The following is a 26,764-nucleotide window of genomic DNA, read 5'->3' on the forward strand; positions in this document are numbered from 1 at the left end:
CTTGTCATTAAGGTATGCCAGGACCTTGGTTTTGATTGACCTAGTCAGGTCAGTGTCCTCTTGATCTTCAGCCAGGACTGATGTGGCCAGAAGGTGAAGAACTGGTTTGAGGTAGGAGAGGTTCACATACTTCTCTCCAGAGAGAGCATCTGTAAAGTCCTGGAGAGGATGCAGTGCCTTGTGAACAGACTCCAACACCTAATATCCTGCCATGTTGGGATGAGGGAGCGTGCATATCGGTCACCTGACAATACGTGAGATATGGCTTTGAGCTGCTCTAGCACCCTGGCGATCATCCTTGCCTTGGATCCCCATCTTGTTGGGCATTCAGCGATGAGGCTGTGCTCAGGAAGTATGAGCTCCTTCTGTGCTTCAGTCATTGCTGCCTTCTTCTTCCAACTGTGGGAGAAGTGCCCCACCAGCCTTTTGCAGAGACCTGTTGCTCTTGACACTCTGTCATCTTTCAGCGCATGTCCTGTAATAAAAAAAAATACAAGAACAGTACAATTTATAAAGTTGTGTGATACAATGTTATCAATTTAAACACACTCACATTCCCTCCCTCCAACTCTTCTATTCATTATTCAGTTCTCTGCTATTTTTTTTTATTTCTTGTAAACTGTACAAGTACCACAATTTATCTATTAATTATTCTATCTATCTATCACTCACACATAGACACACCGCCTCTCTGCTCACACACAATCACTCACACGCGCGCATTCAGTATATAAGTCACATTACTAATTTACGTACCGATGGCAAGATGCAATCGGTGCCCAAAACACTGGAGTCTTGTCCATTCATTTAGCTGTGCTGCCATCATCATATTCGATGCGTTGTCCGTCGCTATGCAAACGTGGTTTTCTTCTTGTAGATCCCAGCTAGCAAGCCCATCTCTCGGACCGGCTGCAATGTTTTCTCCCGTGTGGTCGTCCGGGAAGTAGGATGCTTGAAGGCAACGAGCTCTGAGATTTAAGTCTTTGTCAATGTAAAGCACTGTTAGACTCTGGTATGGCTCCGCTGTACGGCTTGACCACAGATCAGTTGTTGTTGCAAAAAACTCCACTGTTTTCAGTTCCGCTGCAACTTTCTGTCTGCATTTCTTATATAGCTCAGGTATGGCAACCTGGCTAAAATGTGTGCGTGACGGAATTCTGTACCGCTTATCCATTGTGTTGATCAAAGCCGTAAACCCAGGCTTGGTCACCGTGCTAATACGCATTATGTCTTTAGCTATGAACTCCGTTATTGCCAGAGTTATTTCCGCGTGCCGCTTTGAATTATGTTTGTAAGGAGTAACACTTTCAAACAATTCGGTCAGTGATCCCTGTCGGCTTGTACTTGGCTTACTTGAAGTAGAAGCACTGGTCGATGGCGTTTTAGTCATGCAACTATCATACATGGCTTTATGATGGTTTTTCAAGTGTTGATAAAGGTTTGTAGTGTTACCTCTTGAGGTAGCAACAGTAGAAAGGCAGGTTCTGCACAATACCTGACGTTGCGCAGCATCTTCTTTTTTAAAGCCAAAATAATTCCACACAACTTATGTACTGTTCCTCTTTGGTACTAAACTTTGTGCAGTGTCAACTTCTGTCGAGCCTAAGGCCATTGTGCAACAGGTTGCAGCGTTGACTTCTCTTTCTGCCTACACGGCATGTAGTACACGCTGCTCTCCACTCGCAAGTCACGTGGCCAGATCTCGCGGCCGTTCAGATCGCAGCCTTTGCCGCTCATTTTGTCTTATCGCAATATTATCGCAAATGCAATTTATCGTTCAGCCCTAATGCTAATTAGGGACATCTAGTGACTTTCAGGACAGCCAATAGCTACTTTTCTTACTGAGGAGTTGGGAACAGTGGCTGGAGTGGAGTATCAGTCCCTGAAGCTGTTTATTGCCAGGAACTACATGGACCAGTCATACCATACCCTATGGGGGATGATGGCGACAAAGATGCCGTTCTGCTTCAACTATAAAGTAAAAATCATATCAAATAATCAAATCTGATTTGATTTGATTTGGCAAGTTCTATGTCTGCTTGTTTTGTATTTGTGCGACCAGTAAGATTTTTTCTTTTCATGTTATGTCAACTGCTGCACAAAAAATGTGAATTGTAAACATTGTAATTTCTGAATTTATTGTTCAAGTATTTATCGCTAATACAGTGAAAATGGGAGGAAATGTGAATATTTGCTATGCAAGAAGATTTCAATGTGCGCCCCTAAATTTTCAGCTTGCACTCCTAAAAATTTAAGTTAGGGGCCACTGTGCTCCTTGTAAAAGAAGTTAGCCTGGTGCCCTGCAGGCTCATTGACATGGACCCACATTTGATTTAGCAGCCTCTTAGGTAAAATTCCTGTCTACAAACATAAATGATATAATGGACTTCAAGCCACTTTTACAGGGAAGTGCTTGCATGAACAAATAAGCTCAGTCTCAATTCGCCCGACTAAAGAATTGCCTATTTGTCACAATTAATTTCAAAGCCTTGACTCAGGACCACTTGATATTGATATTTAACTTCCCGTTATTACATACCTGAAAACCTGCTCATTAAATGGAGCTGAATGCAATGAGTCTCTTTGTGAAATGGATGATAAGAGTAAAGACAGCACAGATCATTTTCCCGTCTGACTGAGCCCATAAAGGTGAAGTGATGCAGAAGCTAGAAGTTAATGTGTGGAACAGATATTATTCCATCTCTGCCATTTTACAAACATGGTTTAACCCCTTGAGTCATCATCACCTGCGGGTGTACACACTCTTTGACTTCCCCACTGTTGTCTTTCTTCTCTTGCAGCCATGATTCCTTTTAAGCAAGTAAATGTGTGTGAGTATATGTGAAAAGTGTGGGGTGTGTGTGCAATATGTGTAAAGGGTAATCCTCTGTTGGACAGGTACCAGAGGAGGCGAAGCGCTCATCTTCACAGAAACTAATCACCCAATCCCACTTGTTGTGTACAGAAGCAGTCTTGCCAGCCAAAACCAAATGCAAAGCCCATGCTAATTGCCTTAATGCTGCTTCCCTGTCAAGCATGGATTTGCAGCACCCCAGTGGACCCACAGGTCACAAAATGAATGAACTACTTCAATTGTTCAATAAATAAAAAATGTTCAATAAAAAAAATGTTCAGTAAATACAAAGACAAAGGAGTGTCTTCTTCTCCTCAGCAAAAACAAGCAACAAATATTTTTTTTTAAATTTAGAAGGTCAGAATGAGAGCATGGAAGGGCAAATGAAAGGGGAAGCTGGAATGAAGGAGAGCAGAGAGAGAGAAATTCGTCATTAGACAAGAACTATTAGTCTTGCCAGGGTCCAGTGTGTTAGGGATGGTAATTGAGTTTGTCCTTGTACAGCTTGCTCTGATGAGAAGCTGCAGGCCGAGGATTTGACTCATTTCTTCTGTGCCCAAGACGATGCGTCAGACCAGCTATCCTGCGCTTAATGACTCAGGATACTTAATGACGGATTTACAAAGACTTTGATGTAGCTTGATATTGATTTACATCATAGTTAAAGTGGTCTGACAGAATATCTATACTGGTATTTCAAGGCTTGTGATGTCCTGATGCTGCAGTTTATAAATAAAAAAAACATTTTACATTCATATGTTTTTCCTTTTTTTGGGTTTGTTTGAGGGTGAAACAGTACACCCAATGTTCAGTTTAAAATGTTCGTTTTTCAAGCATAAATGTAGAGTTCATGTTTCTAATCATGCATGTAATTTCTGTTTCTTGGTCATTCTTATGTATAGCCCCTTCAGAAAAGGTTCTGACGTTATTTATCCCCATGTCTCACTCCACTCGCTCTGGTGCTATTTCAGCCCACAGATGCACTATCAGTAATGCAGCCTTTTAAACGAGGCTGAGGCTTTTAAGAGGGTCTGTCAAAGCCGCTCCCATCTAGATGCCTGTTAGTCGTTTGGTGGTTGCATCCTAATGGGACAGTGTTTTATCTTAAAAAAATAAATAAATTTTTTATTAAAATACTTGGACACTTGAAAACCAACAAATCTTCTTGCCAGGACATAAAGAGCTGAGCACTAAAAATGAAATGGTCCCTAGCCCAAGAAACACTCTATAAACTTTATAATAAACAAACATATTTTGTTTACAGTGTTTACTTAGTCTTAATGAACAGGTCATAATGTGTCCATTATTTATATTTTTCTCATGATGTTTTCCAGGGGGGACATTTCCACAATAACAAATGTGCATTTATTAGGATGAAAGTAGAATAAAATTTCCAGAGTTGCCTTAAAGGATAGAAACTTTGGAACAACTTTGACCTGCTTCCACTAAGTTAAAAATATCTAATACAGAAAGCAGTGAAGATGGTAAACATCACATTTCACCCTCATGTGATTCTCATCTTCACAGTGGCTGCCATGGGTCAGGAGCTCATCTGTCCCAAAGAAACCGCACAGCAGCTGATTATGATGGCTTATGATAGGTTCCACCCTGACTGACCTCTGCAGCCAATCCCAAATTCTTGCAATTTCAGACACAGAAACCACACATAAAAGTTTATAATGTTTACACTTTGCAGACGCCTGACTAAGATGTTTTAAGGTAATTTACTTTACAGCAACAAAGTCAGTTTAATGCCCTTATGTAAGTGTGTAGTCCCCTGTTAAAACAATGCAGTGCCATTTTTATGCAAATGCAGGTAAGCTCAGGCAGGAAGATTCTTGAACCTAATTAACTCCCCACAAACTCACAAAGCCACGTAAACCCATGGGAGAGGAAAAGAAAAAAAGAAATGAAAAAAAAAACCTAAAACCATTCCCAAAGAGGAGGAGCTGCTTCACAGCAGGCTATTTGTTTTCATTTGGTTTGGTGCCGTGCAGAGCACTTTGAACAGTGTGTCTGTCCCCTCCTCCACCCCAAACCACCACCTTTCATTCTGTGATCACATATGCTGCTAGTGGCAAGCAGCAGTGAAGAGAAATGAGGTGGAAGGCACTAATTGCTGGTGCAGACTGATCAGTCTCCTGGTCACCAAGCTGCTAAAGGTAAAGGATGTAGAGGAAAGGCCACAGGAAACTGGCTAATGTGGAATAATGTCATAGCAGCAGGTGTTACTGAGGTATCAAGGCAGTGTAGACTCGCTGTCTGGACGTCACTGTGCACGTAAATGTTGAGCAGCAGGAGCTCAGACGTGTTACGTGGTGAAAAATAAATGTTCACCTTTCCTAACATGAGCCTTAAGAAGCTTTTTCCCACTGTGGCGAGAGGTTACTTTTTAGCCATTACCATGACAACATAGAGGTCTACAGCTGTGTGTAGAATAACAGCTCTGAGTAATTCAGGGAAAGTGAAGCCAAAGGCAGCAGGCTCACTCTGAGGAGAAGAATGGAAAAATGTTTGGGATGAGTGAGATGAACAAATGGGGTAGCAACACCTGTTTAAGTACACAGTAACACAGATAAAGACACAGGAAAACACACAAATGAACATCACCCAGACTTTCATCCTCAGCAGGTTTCTCTAGAAGTTGTGACCTTTTGTCATCATCAGTCAAGTCTTCTGTCATTTTGCTCTGTCAAAGTTGGCCTTTTACAGACAGAACTTTGACTAAAATCTTATTGGAATGACCTTTAATTACTGCTGCTCATAGTGTGCACCGTATGCATTTTAAACTCAGGCCATCCATTTACCTTATTAGCATTTTGACTCATTTACCATTGAGTAGATGATGTAGTATGCAGGGAGACAGCGAAATAAGAGACAGATATTAGAAATGAGATGGAGTACACTAAAAGGCCACTGGCGCACACTTCCCCTCATTTACATTCTGTTGCAATAAACATTTTCACTGTAATGCCCCCATCATTTTCCTCTTACCCCTCCATCTTAATGAAGTGTCTCTATCTCACATCCCTTTATTTCTTCTCTCACTCACCTTGTGCTCTCCATTTCTGTTCCTCTATCACGCTTTTTGCCCTCACACGTTTGGCAGTTATAGTTAATTCACACTGTTTTTCAACCCCAGCAGTGACTCCATGGCCCGGCTACACAATTAGGGGCTCATTACTTGCTAATACACAGAGCAGAAGACAGACAAAGGCAGTTTGAGCCTTTTTTGTTTTGCCTTGCTCACTTCCATCATTTTATCTCTCTTCCTCCTGAGGCACTTTTAAGCAAAAGGGTGCAATTTCTCTTCTTCTTCCTTCCCATTCCTCTCATTGTAGCCTACAGTGCGTCTTCTTCATTGTGCATAATAAGCCTGTGTGTGCTAAAAGAAAATAATAGTTCAATTTCCATATCTTAAGCATTGTTTCTTTCATTCTGTCTTATTTATTCATTTATTAGATACACTCTCAGTTGTAGTGATTGGTTCATTTTCATATTTTACAAACTGAAATGTTCCTTAACCTGTGGTGCATTTTTGAAGGCAAGCATAGAAGATAATTTGCGAGTCGCAGGTGTAACATTTGGTCAGTTCTGGCAGATTCCCTCTGTCACACTGTCTGCATCATTTCTCTCCATCTAGCTGGTTCTGCTGAAACGCCAGTTTGCTTAGTAAGGGGTCTCGCAGCATAATGATGGATGAAGGTTATGTCCTGTTTACCAGTGTGTTCTGCCACAGTCGACTGCTTGATTAAAGAGACGCAGGGGAGTGTTGACATTTAGTTTTGTGAATGGAATAGATGTTTGTTTGTCAGAGGAAACTTCTCTCCCAGACTTGAGGAAATGCAGATTTATAAGATTTTTGCCCCGCTGACATTGTGGGTACTTTTGCATAATCTTCTTGCTCATATTTGTGCATTACTGTGGTTACTGTTTTTTTTTTTTTTTCTTCTTTTTTTTGCCCTGGTGTCAAAGAGCTTTTTTTTATTTTTGTCCCTATTTATGACTGTTAACAGCTTTCCATCAAAATCTCATTGCAGTCCTCGTTTTCCACATCCTTCCTCCTCTCCATCTCCTCCTCTTTGTGAAGGTAATCCTAAGGTGAAGTTAATAGGTTGGGATTCTGTTTATACTGCCACTCTCATCTCTTAGAGGATTAGATGGACAATTGCCTCTCTGATACGCAAGCGGTTAAAAGAAAATTGCAATAAACCCACTTTTCTGAAAGTGCCTTATGCTGCAGCTGCATTTGAAGTCTTTAGCACTGAGATGTTGTTAGAATGCATTTATGTTCTGATCTTCCTTTTTAATCTGGTCACAGATGGACTCATATACAACAAGGGTAAACCATTGCTATGGGATTATAGGCTCAGTGTGATCTGTGATCCCACATTAACTGGAGAACAGTGTGTGATTAATGGAGCTTCATTTAGCCAAGCCAGCCTAATTTAGCCAGTAAAATTTCTAATGATTCAAAGAGAATGTAAGCCATTGGAAGCAAGGCTTTTTATTTATTCATTCATTATATAAAGAATTGGCTTTCACATTAATACATAATAATAACACAAAGGCTAATGAAAGAATTTTTGTTGTGCTCTTGCAGCCAGAGAACTGTGTGCGACTTTCTGTTATATTTTCTTTACTGAGTCAGGAAGTGGTGTAAATATTCAAGGACATGAACACTGTTTTAAAATTAAATGCAATAATACTGATATGCAGCTGCCTGGTCAGTTAGAGTAACATAATTCAGTCACTTTGTAAGTCCCCACTGTGATTTCTGCAATAGTTGTCAGGCTAATGGAGAAAGTTTAAATGTGGTAAATGGTTAGGTTGTCATGAGGATAGAATTTCTATCTTCACACTGATACTGGATACCATTTTAAATACTACAGTGATTAAAAATGATCATAAAATGTTCTTAATAAACAGCTCCAGTCTGTGTCTAGTGCAGCACTGGTGCTCCTCAATTGAAAATTCAAGAACAAAAGTCAAATGGACTTCAATGCAGTACTCATATTGTTTTCATCTTGAAATAATTTCTTTTGAATAGATGGTTTAGTCATAACTAGACGATTTACAGAAATGATGAAGATACAATATTATATGAAAGCAAAACCAGCAGATAAATCTTATTTATTTTTTACACAGAAGTCAAATTAATAAATCCCTTGATATTAAGATGTCAGTTTAGTGTTTCTGTGGGTTAAACTATTTATTAACAAAGCATTCATCAATAAAGATGTGACAGTAGAACAGAAATTAATTGGATGTATTCAATGACACATCATTGGTACTGCAAACACCACTCTGGGTATTAATCTCTGTATTTTGTATACAGCAGGGATATTTTTTTCCCCAAAGTGTTTGGATCTAGAATTTAGTTAATTTTTGCCTTTAAGGTGACTCTGCACCTGCTGCAGAGCCACTGCAGCCCATCAGCACATCTGTTTCTGCACGGTTCATGCTTCATGTTGATGTTCGAGTGAAGGAAATTAATCCAGCAAGTTATGAATGCATGATTGTATAATGACGTGATATATGATATTATCGTTGAATATTCAGATTATGTTATGATTTGAAACATAAAAACAAATACTGTTGCGAGTCACAGCTTTTTTAAGAAGGGCTGTACTTCACTTCTGCAGCTCTCATTAATACACCACTTTGTGTCCTGTTTCAAGTCAAAATATGCAATGTTGATATTACGCATGCTGATATTGCGATAGATCAGTTTCAGTGATTTGTTTGCAATATCTTTACTAGAGCTGGGTTAAGCTCTAGGTTAGCTACTCACAATAGCAGCTAACACTAACACTGTGAGCTCCGCCTGGATCAGCAACGGGAAGTGACGTCTGCATACACGTATGTACTTCAAAATAAATCTGATACGGGCGCCCCGCCAAGTCACAGCAGGAGGTATTTAACGTCACATTTCCCCTGGAAAAGGTTTCAATTCGAGCATGCACGTCGGAAAACATGTCAGCTAGCTAAAAATCAGACAAAAATACATAAGTTTTTAAATTCTCCCAGGGAGGTGAACATGGAAACAATCTTGCTCCAGTGAGGAGTAGCTGGAGTATTTCTCTTTCTCCCATTCTCCTATTCAGGAAATTAGTGGTGATATTCAGCCCTAATCTTTACCTGATAAACTGAAGATTTAGTGCCAAGAGCGCTACATATTTCCCTGATGATTCCACATCCCGCCAACAGTAATCATTCAACTGTCTTGTCAATGGCCTGGACACTGATTTCTTTTGATAAAGCAGAGTGTGAGTGTGTATGTGTGCACAGTAAAGGTATTTTGTGTAACACTTTCAAAGTAGTGACCATCCATGCATTACCTGATGGCGGTGACCAACTTTACTTATGTCTTTTCTAAAGTAGGGTTGGGCATTTTAGGTGACTTTTGAAGTCGACTAATCAGACCTGTCCAAAACAATTAGTTGATTAGTCGTGATGTTATCATGACATCATCAATAATGAAATAAAAAACATACTTTATCTCCAAATGGGAATTCTAAAACGTCTATGAAATGTTATTTGTATATTGTGGGTGTTCCATTAACAAGTGTTTTTTACATTGTATTTTTAACATTGTGTGGGCTCAAGTGTCCTTTATTGTTCAGCAGGTAGATGAGAAAGTGGGTCAGGAAGACGGAGCCACCTGCTACGCTACGTGAGATAGTTCAGCAACAAAAAAACGTCTTTCCATCTTGTCTTTTTACTCTGAAGCAGCATTTCTATGAGGGTTTAGAAACTATGCTGATCTGGTCTGTTGACTTTACTATCTGTGAAAACTCTGACAGAAACAGCTGCTAAACTTTCCTCTTCCACATCGAGGTCAGGAGGTGGAGGAGAGGGGATTACTCCTGGGTGAAACTGCAGCTAGCTGTAGGATTAGTTCCCTTATCTTTACCCAGCAACGGGACTCTGCTAGAACTAGAAGAGCATTGTGTTGTTTATTGTTAAAGCTGGTAGCAAAACATTCGCCGCTAAACACAAGGTTTCTCACAGCGACTTCCTCTGATACGATAGAAAGAAAATTATAGACAAGCATGTTAAAGGTAAAGGCTACAAGACCATCTCCAAGCAGCTTGATGTTCCTGTGACTACAGTCGCACATATTATTAAGAAATGTAAGATCCATGGGACTGTAGCCAACCTCCCTGGACGTGGCCACAGGAGGAAAATTGATGACAAATCAAAGAGACGGATAATACGGATGGTAACAAAAGAACCCAGAAAAACCTCCAAAGAGATTAAAGGTGAACTTCAAGCTCAAGGAACATCAGTGTCAGATCGCACCATCCGTCGTTGTTTGAGTCAAAGTGGACTTAATGGGAGACGACCAAGGAGGAACCATTGTTGGAAACAAATCATAAAAAGTCCAAACTACATGTTGACAAGCCACAAAGCTTCTGGGAGAATGTCTTATGGACAGATGAGACAAAAATGGAACTTTTTACCAAAGTACATCAGCTCTATGTTTACAGACGGAAAAATGAAGCATATGAAGAAAAGAACACCGTCCCTACTGTGGAACATGGAGGAGATTCTGTTTTGTTCTGGGGCTGCTTTGCTGCATCTGGCACAGGGTGTCTTGAATTTGTGCAGGTACAATGAAATCTCAAGATTATCAAGGGATTCTAGAGAGAAATGTGCTGGCCAGTGTCAGAAAGCTTGGTCTCAGTCGCAGGTCATGGGTCTTGCAGGACAATGACCCAAAACACCATAGTGAGTTTTTCTTTCATTAACCGAAGGGTACCAACAGTTTTGTCCACGTGTGTAACACAACACTGTCAACAGCACCATGTCTTTGCACAATGAGACATTACAAAACATCAACTTTTAGTCATCGACTTTGCACTCCACTTCAACTAATCGATTCATCGTACACATCCCTATTCTAAAGCGGTTGCTCGCAAATGTTGAAAATGCTATTAACACTGGGTTGCAAAGGATGTAAAGAATCAACACTGTGTGCAGATGCTGGAAATGATCCTTCAGTCTGTGTTCTTATTCTATCGAACATATTTTGCCTACATTTTGCTGGATGGCTTGTGACATCCTCATGCCGGACTGTCTGAGATCTTGTGAGCCAAAACCCACGTGATCTAGTCTGCTTTGTTTTGTGTAGTGTATGCGCATGTGTTGAAAATAAATGCATGATGTCTGTTTTTTGTGTAAAAAAAAAGCCTGTCTTTCAAGTAAATGTGGTCAGAAAACTTACATTCATTCAGATAAAGTGATTCAAACAAGATCAAAGATGCCATTCAGAAAATAAGTTGTATATAATGCACACTGTGAGAGCATGACTGTTTACTGTTGCTTATTTTCCTTGTTTATTGTATGGAAAAATGTTAGAAGTGGGTTGAGAGATTATCAAAGATATTGTGTGTTTACAGTCCTCAACTTGCTTCTTGTTGCATCCTGACTGGTTTCACCGTGGCCACATCACAGATGGAATATGATGAGTTAAACTTTTCTTAAAATTCCCCACATGGATACAACCCCCCCACCCCCCCAAAAAAGTCTTCAATAAATAATATTTTTTTCTAATATGGGTTCCACACAAACACATGTCTTATAAACTAACAGAAAGGATTAAAAGTGCTTGTGCTCCATGTTTCTCATTAAATATTCCAAACTTTATGAATATGCAAATCTGAAGATGCCTCCCGGCTCAGTGGCACGGTGCATCACACCCACAGCTGCAATGTTGGTGGTCTGATCACACTTCAGCCTTAGCACAGCTTCTCAAATCCACATTTCTTTTTATTTCAAAGGCTTAAATTTATCTGCTGTTTATATGCATATGTGTTACATTCGGTCTGCAATTTTATTACTTTTTAGCATTAAATTCAGTAGTGTAAGTGGGCTGAGAGAGTCCTATTTTCATTAAGCCTTTTTCCCAGGATGCTGGCATATGCGCTGACATTTTCATATCATTAGTTGTACAGATAAACGTGTGTCTGACTCAGAAAGGACAACGCTGTTTTGTGAAATGAATTATTTGAATGCCACATGAAATGAGGAAAGCAGAATATTCCAACACTGACTACTGATGTCGGAGGATTCTTAAACATAATTTTTCTCTCCAGCAGAAACCACGCTGCTTGTATTTAACTTCTCACTCAGTATGCCTCCTTTGCTTTGTGTATATCTCCCTGGGCTGTGTGTGTGTATGAATTTACCCTGTTGGATATTAAATGGTTGGAAAGTGTGAATGTGTTCTAAGTCACACAGAGCAGAAATGTATATATGTGCAGTGTATTACGACAAAATACAAAAAAAAATAAAATAATAATAATCCTGATGGTTCAGTGAGGATAGAAACCTCAGACAGGAAAGGTTTGAATTTTGATACGGTGAACCTTCCTGCTTATAAATCCCTAAATGAGTTGCAATATTGCTTACTGAAACTGGTAGAAGTTGTTTATCAGTGTTGTTACACTCTCATTGCATCAGCACTCCCCATGTGGCTTGTCACCCTCCAAATTGTGCACATATTGTATCAAGCTTCTTCTAAAGCTCAGTTCTTGAGGTTTGACGCTGGAACTGATTTTGTGAAACATGTTCTGTAAAGATTAAACTCACTTATCTTCTGATCTTCTTTTTTCGTCATAATTACCTCACCTGTCTTCAGATAAGTTGTAGACATCCAAGCCTGACCTGCATATGAAATATTATTTGTGAATTGCATCAGAGAACAGCGCAGTTAACATCTGTACTGTGGCTGTCTTTGCATCATCAGTAAAGCAAGTGATGATGATGATGATGATGATGGGATAAAACGTCATAAGGTTTCCAACATGTTGTTTTTTATTAGACAGATACAGGGAAGCCAGAAAGAAAGAGTAGAGGGAGTCACAGAGTCCAAGCCTGACTGGTTAGAAATGAAACCAATAACTTAGAACAGTTCTACAGTGGTTGGTTGAAATGTCGAAATCAGCCTGTAATTCCTTATTGTCCACTTGTTTAACCTGGACCATTTACTGAGATGCTGCAATGATTGTTGCACATATGTAAGGCTTTTACATGCTCTGAAATAGAAACTTAAAAGGCCCCACAAATCAAGTTCTTTCAGCCACTGTAGTTCCTGCTGTGTGGACACACAAAAAAGATATTTCCTCTGGGAGTTATAAAGTTTCTGCAGTGTTAAAGTGCACTTTGTACAAGGACAATTCTGTACCCTTGTTGCAAAAGTTGTGAGCTCTGCAACTTAGCCAAGAACAAACAGCCCAGTTTATTGTTTTTATTAGACATGCATCATAGACGGCATGCTCATGGGTTGCTTTTGGACCACATTTCTTATTGTATCTCTGCTCACTTTAACGTTTTAGCAGAGTTTTTAAATCTGTACATGTTTCATGTGTTTGTGTTTTTGTTTTCCCCTCCATATAGTTGCATTCTCCCACTGAGTAAATCTTGGTTTTGTTCAAAAGTTGTGTGGTTGTAGGATTACTCGTGCCACACACCCTGTTGGGTTTTGTTGTTGAGCTTTAAGTATCAATGTCAATCGAGCTTCAAATGAATGTGATTGAATGGTCATACCGGTGAAAATATATATATTTTAAAATATATTCAAATATCAAAATACATTTAGAAAATTATGATTAATAAATAAGAAAGTTAAAAAATCTTAAAGTTTTGCAAAAGAAGAAATCAAAGTTATGTTTCCTTCCTGGTTTCTGTTGCACATTTCAGGTGTATGATCAGGTGATTCTGGGACAGGAGGGATGTTTGCTTTCTGGACCTCTTAGATCTTCTGCTTCTCTGAAAACATCAGAGGCTGCTGCAGGAAGACTGAGCCACATCCATTGGCCTATTTCTCTCTTGTCAGGAAGTCTTATTTTTGGAAATGTGCTGCACATTAGAAGCTTAAATAAAGACATGACCTTATTGTTATGTTAACCAGTTACACAGAAAACAGATACACAAAGCCATTAACGAAGAAGAACATAGAAATTCAGCAACAGATGAATGAAAAAGAACATAAGACAGGGGATTTTGTTTTTGAATGCAAACTAACCCACTTTTCCAATTTAAAGTTATTCATTGAGAAACTACATTATACATTTATTTTATACCACGTTACTGCTGTGGGGGTGTAGCTGCAAAATAGATTTTTTTCTGCAACAAAACAAACAAAACAAACAAAAAAACTATCACTGCCTTAGAAACTTAGGTTAGATTTTAAACCTTTTTTCCTCATTCTGTAAAATGTTCATTTCTGAATATAAAAATAAGGTCTTGCCCACATCACCACCTGCCAACAGAAAACTTAAAAGTTTACCTTGTCTGCTTAAACTCTTTTATGCTACACAACCACCAGTTTTATGCACGTCTGAACCATAGCTTGATTCCAATGAAATGACTCAGTGGTAATTTCATGGCACCTGCCTGGGTGAAGTTGGGTGACTTTGTTAGAGATGTGAAAGGTGGCCATGTCCTTAGAGACTTCACCGCCAGAGCGCAAGAATTCTGACTGAGAGCGACACACCAGTCAAACTAATCAGTTTACTACGGTGGCTGGGAATTGCAAAACAACTTTACATCCAGTGAAACTCTTTTACATTTTCACCACTCAAATTTACATCGAGTGAAACACTTTAACACGTTTACCAAAACATTTTGACAAGTTTACCAAAACAGTTTTACAAGTTTACCAAAACAGTTTTACAAGTTTACTGAAACATAATTACAAAGATAGATACACCAAAATCTGGGATCCATCAGAATGTGTGTCCACAGGTGGGTGATAGTGTACATTTTTCTGTACGTCTTAGAAGACGAGCAAAGTCTTGAACACTTTTATTGAAAACACATTTCTGATAGCTATCAGAATGTGTTACTTTACTGTACCTGTGTAATAATGAACTCTGACTTTAGCTCTCCAGTGTCTGCATCCTGGTGGACCTCCATCTCTGCTGCTTGCAGTGTCTCTTTCCTCAGCTGATCCGTCTTCTTCGTCTTCTTCTTTGTGCAGGGTGTAACTGATGTGTGTCCTAGAAGCAGGGATGGTGCCCAGTCTGAGCCTGTCTCCATCATTTCTTAAGCTGGTTGACCTGTAGAGATGTGACGTTTAGGAACGAATCGATTCTTTTGAACGACTCTTAAATGAACGATGGAAACCGATTCACAGCTGTGAGCTGTTTATTTGTGAGCCATTTTTTTATATACAAATTTTTGACACTGCCTTCATCAAATCAAACTTTATAAAGCGCTTTTCATGTCATAGGCAACACAAAGTTCTTTACATTAAAAACATTTATGCATATCTCATAAAAAAAACAAAAAAAACAAGCTCTTACAAACACCAAAGTAGAATTACGTAAGAATAAAAACACTCAATGAAATCTTTCACACTGTCGCACACACACCCACCAAGAGCCCCATCTAAAAATGACTGAATGAATAAATAAATTAATAAATATGTAAATAAGAAGTAGTACAGTTGAGTAAAATGAAAATAAAGTAAATAACATTTGTGACATCATAGAAGTCTGATGTCCAACACGCTCCATTCATTTGAAGCATCTATGGGCAGAGAGTATTGTTTGGAAGTTTGGAGTTCTATCAAAAACATTTACTAGAATTTGCACTGACTGCTCAGGTTTATCCTTTTTTATCTATATTTTTCCTATAAGTTTTTAGTCTTGTATAGTAGATTTTATATAGGTACATATTTTGATTGTTTGTTATTCTTATATTTTGTGAAATTTTGTAAGATATTGTGAGAACGATATTTCCCTCCCTCTTTCCCTCTAGTTTACAAGTGAAGTTAGCCTGTGTGAATATAGTGACTTTAAAAAGCCAAATAAAGCTTATTCATTAACAATACTTACACAATAAAAACAACAGCAACAACAAAAAACTCTCCTACTTGCCTTAATGAAAATGCCCACAGCAAACACGCATGAATGGTGTTGAAAGAGATGTCTTTCTGTCTCACCACTGCAGCCGCGCCATCCGACGCCTCAGTTACATCCTCAACCTGCTGTCCAAAGCCTCTTTTAAAAAATCTAACGTTGTGACCTACTTTTCTACCTTTTTTAATCATGTGACTTAGTATGGCAGTCTTTCACACAACACAAGACTCCCATTTTATCAAAGATTATAACGCAGGCAAAGACGATGCACAGCTGTTTACGAGGATGCAACCAACATGGCTGCGGCCAGCCAAAGTGTGACGTCAGCTGACACAGACCGATTGGAAATGTGAACGGACTTTTAAAAAAAAATCGGATTTTACAAAAAAAATCAGGATTGAGCAGTGTGAACCTAGCCTATTTAGCACTATCAACGCCATAAACAGGTCTGTTATTTTGACAAAAGCAAAACTCACCAAGTAGCTTCTCCTCCTTGCTTGCATGAATCCCCCCCCTCCTTGTCCACCTAGCTTCTGCTAGCTTCTCCTTGTAGCTTAATCCAGCTTCACAATTAGTTCCTGACAGTGCATGCAAATAAGCTGTTAAGCCCTACCCAGCAAGTAGTCAGGAATGCTTCCTTCAGTATTCTGTCTGCAACATACAGGTGGTCTGATCTCACCTTTCAGAGGATGTAGATGCTGCTCTGCAGATTCAAAGTAGAAATTTACTCCCACTTACAGCTGATATTTCTCATGTTTTAAGCATATTAACAGGGTTATGTAAGTGGGACTTTAATGAGTTGTTGATGAGACATCCTTGATATTTGTGTCTATGAATGCTTAATAATGATCCCATCTACAATTACAAAAGGCTTTTTCTTCTTGTGTTTGAGTGAGTCAAGCAGGCAATATTTGCCACAAAGGATTTAAGATCCACTGAACAACTTTTGATTGGCCTGTTTTAAGCTGAACTGTATTCAGTGGCTGTTTTTGCTTTTTAATTTGTCATCATTTTCTGATTGGTATGTGTGAGCATGTGTTAATGTGAATATTTGTGTAACTTGTCCTGCTTTCTTCTCACAGTAAAATCTAATTAATTTAAAAATGAACTGTGGGTCTTGCTCAATTAAACTTTATAGTCAATAGCTCATTTAGCTTTTATTGCCTAGTGACATTAACACATAGTAGGTTATAGAAGCAGTGATACCTCCCCCAAAACAAATGGATTTACAGAAGAGACCCTCCTTGAGGCAAAAAAAAAGCAGCAGCTGAAAGAGATGGAGGCTGGTTTCATATTATTCTGCCATGCTGTCCATTTCCATGCATGACTGCCCTTCTTCTCTATCACTCCCCATTAAGGCCTTGCTTACTCTGTTGCTTGGTGCTTATGCTACCCTTCCTGTCCTCCTAGGGTAGCTTTAATTGATGCAAACCTGGTTCTTTACACGTGGGCTTTTTTTCCTGGATACTTTGTTGAGCCAAAGGAACAGGGTGGAGAATCTTTCCCCCTCTCGTTTTCTCTCTGCCACACACAGACTCATACAAAATGTGTCTTTGTGTGGCTTAGATTGTAAAAAAAAAAAAAAAAAAGACAACCAAATGACTTCCACCCCCTGCTGCGCCTCAGAGCCTCCAGCTGGTATAGCCATCCCTTTAAGAGTCATGTGTAATTGAAAAATAGGTTTCTATCCTTGAACCTGAAAAGCTAGTTTTTATTCAGAGCTGGGGTGTATTGATTCACTCCTCCCTTATCCTCCAGCTGTAGCAGACCTTGCTGTCCATGTTTGTACTAATATTACCAGCCTGGAATGTAACTTGCCATGCTCTTTTGTAGGCTCAAACACAATTTCATATAATTCACCTGAGATGTTTTTAGACAGCTCGGTGTATTGCTGGAGGCATGAAGCGTACATTTAGGAGTGGCTAATGAGGAAATGGGATTCATTCAGAGGGCAGAACATTTTATTGTTTTGCTCAGGAAAAGTTCAGCAACTTTCTTTTATAAACATTTTATTGTGATTCTCACTTGGTGTTACTTTCACTACTAGTCTATCCCACAAAATAAACAAAGTCAGCTTAAATCAATTCTCTGGTGCTGTTTTACTCTGAGACTGAACCTTTTATCCAGGGCTAATCAATGAGGGTCAGAGCCTTCTGAGCTCACTAAGGAACATGGGTTACAGCGGTAACCGTCCAGCCAACAGGCACCTCAGATTTAGATTCATATCACCGACATTTCTTCTGCAGAGCACGGCGAATGGAACTTGCTTAAGGTGGCTATAACTAGGGATTCAAGGGCAGAAAATAATATTACAGTGCACCTCTTGTTTTTTCACCCTTGCCCATTTTCTTCCATGATTTTCCAAGTTACTTATGTCCACTTGTTTTCTTACAAACTTTGTTTTTTTTTACCCTTCTTTTTCTCCACCTTCCTTTAGTGCAGGGGCAGCCTTTAAATGATAGATCCTGTGGTGTTTATTAAATTATTCTGCCTCCCCTCTGTAGTACTTTTCTTTATCTCCCTGTTGAGTTTTGCAGCAACACTTGCTGTTGGGCATCCAGTAGCAGAACCTGATGGATAGACATGTCCAAAAAGGCCTTGAAGGGGAAGGAATGCCAACTACATACTTTTAAGATTTATTAAAATTTCAGTAGCTTCTGTCAGAATTAATATAGATTTTATTACCAAATTGACCGTCCAGCGTTGGAGCAGCATACTGACATTTCATATGAAAATATTCATAAGACCTATAAGGGAGTGGCACATGTGGGTGGCTGGATGTGTCTTTGCATATTCAGAGAACTGCTTAGGGTACCCCAAAGTCTCTAGGCTGCCATTTAGAGAATCACTGTGGATGAGGTTTAACGGTGGAAAAACTTTGAATGAAAGCTGGAAGCTTGCCATTTGTGCACTGGCTTGATTTTTGCTTGTTCAAATTGACAGCAGTTGTCAAAGGTACAGAATCATTTAGAACTTAGTACCTACAAGTGTTTGCTAATTTATAACACACAAATGTTTAATTTCATCAGTTTTATCAGCATGTAGATGCCATGTTTATGTACCACCTCAATTCCAAAAAAAGTTAAAAGGCTGTGTAAACTGTAAATAAAAACAGAATGCAAAAAAAAATAAAATTGCAGGACTATTTGACAACTACTTAGGTTAACTGGCAACAAGTCATTAACAAGATGTAGTATAAAAGGAGCATTTCAGAGAGGTAGAGCCTCTTAGATGTAAAGATGAGTAGAGGTTCCCAAATCTGCAATAAACTGCGTCTCAATGTTGTGGAACACAGTAGAAAGATGTTACTCAATCTAAAATTGTGAAAACACTGATGATCCCACCATCTACAGCAGTGTCTCTCAGTCCTGGTCCTCAGGACCCACCGCCCTGCATGTTTTAGAGGTAACTTTACTTTAACACACCTGAACGAAATGAATGGCTCATTAACAAGCTTGCAAAGAACTTGATGAGGAAGTTCATTAATCTGAATCAGGTCTGTTGGAGTAGGAGCTTGTCTAAGACATGCAGGGCAGTAGGTCCTGAAGAACTGGATTAAGAAACCCTGATTTACAGTGTATAATATCAAAGGATTCAAAGAATCAGGAGGAATCTCTGTGCTCTTACACATGAAGTACATAGAGGTTAAAGAGCAACATCTGCTACATTCCAGGGTCATTTAGAGAAGGCCTTGCATATTTCAGCCACATACTGCATCCGTCACAACATAATAGCTTTGCAGGAAACGGGTCCCTGTAATCAACTGGTCTGCCTGCAGTCCAAACCTTTTGCCAATAGAAATCTTTTGGCAGATCATGAAAATAAAAACCTGGCAAGGAATGCCCAGGACTGTTGATTAACAAGAATCCTGCATGATTCTCCAAGATGTTTACAGCGGTTGTTAAAAGAAGAGGGGATGCTACGCAGTGGCAAACATAATGTGTTTGTGTTCTATTGGGAATAAAATATTGGTTTATGATATACATATATATATATATATATATATATATATATATATATATATATTTAACCTCTTGACCGTGGTACCATTGTAGAGACAATGGTGAGGTGCAACAGTCCTGTCTTGAACAGGCACTGTAAAAGAGGCTGTTCTTTGTCTGTTTCTGCAAAGAAGAGTAAAGGGTTAGAATAGTGTTGAACCTACACCAGGGATGTGTTTTTCATCCTCATTACTGCTGATGAAGACCTCAGAGTGGTCAAATTCTCCACAGGGTACCACACCATGATGCATATGAAACTTTAAGATTACAGTGTTTGCAAATTCTGCTGAGAAGTTTTCTACCCACTCATCTTGAACTCAGGGTTATGCTTAATAGTAAAAGTAAGAGCATTTTCACACACACACTGTGATGGGAACTTAAGGAACTGGGACTGAGCAGCTGTGTAGCCATAAGAAAACCACTAATCAATGAGGCTAACCAGAGAAGGCTTCAATTTGCGAGGGAGCATAAAGATTGGCTCTGGAGCAATGGGAAGTCATGTGGTCTGATGAGTCCACAGTGATGATGAGGAAATATTTTACCCGTCATAATCATCTGAAGCTTCATGATAAAGTAAAAATTGAAAATGTGCAGGTAAATGTTGATTTAAGAAGTAGTAAGCACATGTTAATCTTTTATGTTTTGCCATATAAATGGAACCTTTTTGGACACAGTGAAAGACTGGAAAGGATGGACGGAGGGGAGGGAAGCTATGGTTCTGGAGAAGCAAAGATAGTGTAGTCAATATTTACTCTGAGTAATTGGTCTCCACTTCCTTCAGCAAAATACAAAGCTGTCCAGCGTCACCCCCTCTTATCTCCTTCTGTTTTCCCTCACACACCCACCGTGTGACCATAGTTGTACACAACAGGATTGTGCTGTTGTGCTTAATGCCTCCAGCTATCTGCAACATTATAGTGAAACACATATAAGATAGATGGATTTAAGCACAATGCACGCAGACAGCCATGCCCATTAAAATAGTCTGAATCACCTTGGGAGTGTTGTGACGCCTAAAGAGAATAGCATTAATGTTATAGACCGTCTATAATGAGCTTGCTACATTTACACTAGTAATGAGGTAGAATTGTTTGTTACCTCAGCAGTAAACCACTGAAATACTCAGGCTCATTACTGTGTCCATATAATAACAAGGGTGTTGGAATAGGATGTGTTTGCTTGCCAAAAAAATGGGCTCACAATCTGCCTGCCAAAGGTTTGCTATGGGCAGTGCTTGAGATGCATTTGAAAAGATGAGCTGTCTTTCAATCTTATCTCTTTTTCTTTTTTCCTTCTTCCCTTTTCTACTTTTTTCCCTCTTTTTTTTGCTGTCTGTCAGTCACATATATAACACACACAGTCACTTCACCATCCATTCAATCCCTTAAAGCAACTTTCCAATTAACCCGCCGTCTCTCTACACCAGCTCTTTGAAGTCATTTTACTTGGTTCTCTCCTAGATTTGTTCTGCGTATCTCTGAATGGACATTTCTGGTGCAATTCTATTCTGTAGCACTGCCAACCCTAAGAGACCCTAAGCATACTCTGTTTGGGTACATTAGTTGGTCTGTGAAAAGTCATGAGGGCCATTGAGTGCTCTGAAATACACTAAATGTAAGAGATGTATGCTTGAGAGATTTACTATGAGGAATTAAGAGATAAACATAAGTGTAGGTACGATTTACACATTTAATGTGACATGAACTTCATCCCTATCAGTGCAAAATGAAGAGCTCGTATCTAAAAGTTGCGAAAATAACTTGTGATTCAGCCTTGTAATGAAATAAGTTTTCACTGATACAGTAAATGCTTCAAGAACTTTTTTAAAAAATAATCCTTTATTCAAATATACTTCACATTTTTTAACAAGATTTTTTTAATCTTGTTGTGAACTACTGCTTTTTCTGGCTCACAGCCTTGAATATTATGTCAGTGTCCCCCTGCACATTGATTTCTTTTCACTCTGTGCAAGTTTTTGTTAATCCTTTAGTCAGAAGGATGGGAACACAGAGATATCAGAGGGAGAAGCTGGGGGGGGCTAAAAGATGACTGTGTTTTCTTAAAAAGATATAAAAAGTTGACACTGTTGAACTTATAAAACATTTAATCCCTAAATAGCTGCTTGTTAGGGGTGTGAGTATTGAATTTATGAGCCTAAAATTGGTACTGGTTATAATTCCTAATTTAAATAATTCTCAATTAAAAGAAACTTTAATGTGTGACTCATAGTAGCATCGTTTTTCCCACATATAACAAAAGATTTATGCTGGTGTACAATGCATTTGACAAAAAAAAAAAAAAAAAGATCAGAATTTGAATCTTGGAACCTTCACTTTACTACAAAGTAGGGCAGTTAATCAATAAAATCGATAAATCACATTTTCCGTTTCTAGAGATTTATTTTTATGAAAATCATGATTTTTTTTCATAGTTAGTTAGCAGCAGACTTGGCCCTCCCTCCACACCAGAACGGTGTTGGTCTGACAGATTTTCAGTGAAGTGACCCTTTACTCGCGCCTGGGATTTAGCTGTGCGTATAACTGCAGTGAGAAATACTGCTCTCAACATAACCCACAAACTCTCGTTAAGAGACAGCTTCCATCAGGGGAATTATTTCTGCAGTGGATCCTGTATGATAAGGTTTCAGATGGAGGGAGATCACGGATGCATTGTGTCGCATATTTCTATGTAAGATATGAAGTTGTTTATATGGTGGAGAAGCTATGACATTATATGCTTTATTTTTGCTGGCATTCATCTATATAAACAAATAAATGTTTTTAATAAGTTTGTTTAGGTTTTGTAAAAGAAAAGAAAAAAATTGATTGAAATCGGAAATTGGATTTGGTTATAAAAAATTGGAGATTTTATTTTTAGGCCATATCGCTCAGCCCTACTACAAAGCTCCAGTTTTTCCAAATTGACTTCTGTCTTTTCCAAAAGGCAGGATTAATAGAAAACAAATAGCAAACAGAACTATACATGCAGTTTTTTTTGAAAATCAAAAGTATTCAAGCTGTTGTAAGCCATTCAGACGTTGTTTGTTTGTTTTCCTGAAACTATTTTTTCACCCATTTTTGTAAAATATCCCATTAAGATACTGTCTACATGAAATGGTCTGCAACATAATATGTGAATGGTGCCTTTTTAACTGAGACATCATACCACACAGGTGAAAATACTTAAAAGCAAGCACAATTAGTCTACTTTGTCTTATAGTTTTGTGAAAGCTGAAGTTAATATCACAGTTGAAAGAGATAAGTGAACAAAGACAAAAATCATAATTGGAATGCTTTTCTGCCTTCATAGATTACAAGAGGCTTTTCTCTGTATCCGCTCACTGTCTTGTTTCTGTATTGCAAGAGACAAAATAGGGCTTTGCATCATCCCCTCAGAGGATGTGAAGGGTCGTGCTGTCTCATTTAAGATAGGATCTATACATGGTTTCCAGAACCTGCTGTGGGAGCAGGACGGCAGGGGTGGAATGATGTAAAAACTGATTATTTCATCTTGGCAGTGACTCGGCTGTGTTCTGGAGCTGGCGTTTTCTGTTAAGTGAATATCAACTCACTGAGGTGACAGTGTAAGCTCAAATGTCAAAGCTTTCTATCTTCATTGATTTGTTTGGAAGTAGTAGTATACAGTAGTACATTTAATATCTTTGCAGCTCAGTATATCATGACTATGAGCTTTCAGTTTCATTACAATCAATAATCAATTATTGAACTACTTCATATTGAAATATTAGTGGTAGAATATTAGAAAGTCATTAGCTTGTGGTAAACAGCAAGTGCCGTTAAACCATAGTAAAGAAAGACATTGCAATCATTAAAAATATGAAAATACTGCTGAAGCTTGTTAGTTTTATAGTAGCTCTACATAAGACTCTTAAAACTCTTGTGTTTCTCCCTCATTTTGATGACATGCTGACATTCATTATGCACATTCCTGTGCCCATCGTTGCAGTGTGTTCCAGCTCGGGGCACCATGTGACAGTTGCATTTTGCTTTATGGCAGCGTGTCACACGCCAGCAACTGGATCAACACACTGGCTGTTTTGGACGTGCGCCATGGCTGATTCAGCAAAGATAACCAAGAGGACATAATTGGAAGAAGCAAGTTAAAGAAAGAGAGAGTAACTAAGAAATAAGCGAAGAGTAAACATAGGATTGGCTTTTACTGGTTGGAGAGAAAGCTCAGAGAAGAGAGGGGGTGAAAGACTGATGCCAAATTAGTTTTCATTAGGTGGGGCCAAAGAGCAAAAATCTGCCAAAAGTCCGTAGTACTGCTTTAACCAGCTAATTTTCTGCAAGTGAAGGAAGATTATGAAGACAATAGAGGGTTTATGTAGTGACTGGCATATGCACTAGCCTGTGTTGAAAGTTTAGCATGGACATTTGGTAGCTAGTTAAACTGCACATCAGGATTTTTTATAATTCAGTGCTGCAGGGGTCAGCACTGAGATAATTTGTAGAGCTTGATGGGTGGCATTTAAACTTCATGAATGGCAGGAAGTTGTCCTCATGGGCAGAGGTTAATCAGTAAGCTACAAACTGCATCTAAAAATTATAGAACAGTTTCAGAAAAATGTCAAATTTAAATTGTGAAGACTGAAGATTCCACCATCTACAATCAGGGGTGTTGAATATAATTGTTTCTTCAATGCATCGTGATGCGGACGTGGGCAATTCTGCATCGATTCAGCAGCAAAGTATAATCAATTATAAAAATGTAATATATGTATTCTGCCGCCAATGCATGTGTAGTGAGATCTAACTGCTGCAATAGATCTGCAGAGCCGTGGCTGAATCCATTTTGAAACCTTCACTTAGGAAAACTGTAAAACTAAGTAAACTCACAGCAAATACATCAGTATCTCACCGGAAATACATTCATTGTCTCAGAGAAATCATGTAACATTATACATGAAAATTGATAAAACCAATAAGTTAGCTTGAGGCTAACATCTATGGAAAATACCATTGTCAAGCTAGCAGTTAGCATGCAGAAATGGACTAAAGGGATTTAAACAATTTTGTCAACCAACAAATGCTTACCTCAACAATATTCTCTGTGTTCAGTTAGAAGGTGTTAATTTCACAAGGTTTTGTTGAATTTGAATTGTGATCACAACACTGTGAATTCCTGGAAGGACTGAGAAATGGTTTGTTGAGTGAACCAGTCAGTCTTTGTTCTGCTCAACCTCACCATCATTGAAGGTGATCAGATCCAAAAACCTTGTGAAGGCAGGTGCACTTTCTGGGTCCTTTCAAGTGAAGTGGCCCCACCAGCTGAACTTAGTCTGAACACAACAGAATGAAAGTGCTCTCTAGTCCAGCCAGGAATCCTCATTACTGCCACATAGTTTTGTTTACGAGCTAAACCGCTCACCACATAGTGTCAAACCTCAGCCAAAAGGCCATGATTCACATTCCAGCCCATTATTTTGCAGCTGCAGAGCGTCAATTGGATTTGCCTCAACCTCGTTATGCATGTGTGTGTGTGTGCAGACATGATCTATGTTTGAGGTGTAAATATGTGCTTTGTTTTTATATGAGCATTCCTTGGTGTTTGTGTCCTTATCTTTCCTATTATGATATTGCCTTGCCTTTAACTGGTGATTTCGCCCACAAAGCTGTTAGTGCTGAATGGCCTACTCAGTTTTAGTAGTCATGAGACTGAGATTGTCCTCTTTCTGCTCAAAGAATGATGTTGCTTGTTAAATAGGACCACTCCCTTTATTATTTTATTTTCTTTAAAGATTAGAGGTCCATTTTCATTGTGGTGATGAGTATCACTTTAATGAGATATCTTAACCGTGAATTCTGGACGGGGTGAGGAGATTGTAATAGTGTTTTTCTGTTTCCTTTCCTGTCCTCGTCAATCAGAGGGCCAGCTGCTTCCTGGGAATAACTTCACCACGGAGTGCAACATCCCTGGAAACTTCATGTGTGGAGATGGGAAGTGTGTACCAGGCGGCTGGCAGTGTGACGGATTACCCGACTGCTTTGACAAGAGCGACGAGAAAGGCTGTCGTAAGTTCAAGTCCGAACTCTATTATCAAATCTCATTTTAGGCCCTCAAGCTCTCTCTTAAAGCAATGAAGCCAGATTGCCTATTTAGAGTCATGTCATGTTCTCTCAACTCTTGAACTCCTCTTACTATACAGTGTTGCAGATTTAGTTCTTCTCCCTTGTCCACAGAGCTACAAGGGCCAGTTAAAGCTAATTTTCTGCCAACTTAGATGAACCCCCTCCTCAGTTCTCAAATAACTCTCCCCTCTGTATTCACCCTTCCTCTTTTCCTTCATCCTCTCTGTGCCACTTTAACACCAGGAAAAATTTTAATACCATCAAAGCAAAGAGCGATTACTTCTGTGTGCAGGAATAGCGCCACATACATAATTCTATTGTGAGACCAGAGTAATAGTTCATTTTGATCCTCGCATTTAGTTGGCTTTGATCTTCCTGGTCTGCTGCCCCTCCCTTTCTCTCTCCCATCTCAGCCAGAGCTCCACACAGGGATGGGACTGATGATGAAGAGTGACTTTGAGGTTCTGCCACGCCGTATTGAAACCCCCTTCACCTACTATATTCATCCGTCTGAAAGTCCCACACTCCTGTTTTCACTTCTCCAATCTCCTTCCCAGTTTATCTCTTCTGATGATTTTTGGCTTGTAATTTGCTTCGTGGTTGTTTGTTTTTTTTTTTCTTAAAAAAGCAGGAATCTCCTCTTGCAGCAGTTTTTATGCATTACTCTGACCTGTTTTATTCTCTCCTGGAAAAGTCACATAAGGTTTGTCTTCTATTGTGTCATTTTTCCTCATTTTTTCCCCCTCGAGCAGTCACTTCTCTCACTGTTGTGTCTCGTTGGCAACTCGGGGAACAGACAGACAACTCTTGAGAATTTTGTGTCCCATGGCATATCGGCACACATGGCGGCAGACACACAACCAATAAAACTAAACTCTGCTGTGATCAGTCATTTTACAGTAGTTTGTAGTACTTCTGTTACAGAAAATCTTTTGGTAAACTAAC

The 26,764-nt window shown here is 39.1% G+C and overlaps 1 protein-coding gene across 1 annotated transcript in view; it reads left to right on the forward strand.

The window, feature by feature from the left end:
• The window catches only part of ldlrad3 (low density lipoprotein receptor class A domain containing 3), a 90,253-nt gene that overhangs the window by 12,468 nt on the left and 51,021 nt on the right, over nt 1-26,764 (forward strand). Inside the window, exon 2 of the mRNA XM_041997850.1 lies at nt 25,616-25,762. Within this exon, the coding sequence (XP_041853784.1) occupies nt 25,616-25,762 (147 nt within the window). The remainder of the gene's footprint in view (nt 1-25,615; nt 25,763-26,764) is intronic.

The sequence above is a fragment of the Melanotaenia boesemani genome, chromosome 10 (genome assembly GCF_017639745.1).
Source record: "Melanotaenia boesemani isolate fMelBoe1 chromosome 10, fMelBoe1.pri, whole genome shotgun sequence".
In the NCBI taxonomy this organism is placed as follows: Eukaryota; Metazoa; Chordata; class Actinopteri; order Atheriniformes; family Melanotaeniidae; genus Melanotaenia; species Melanotaenia boesemani.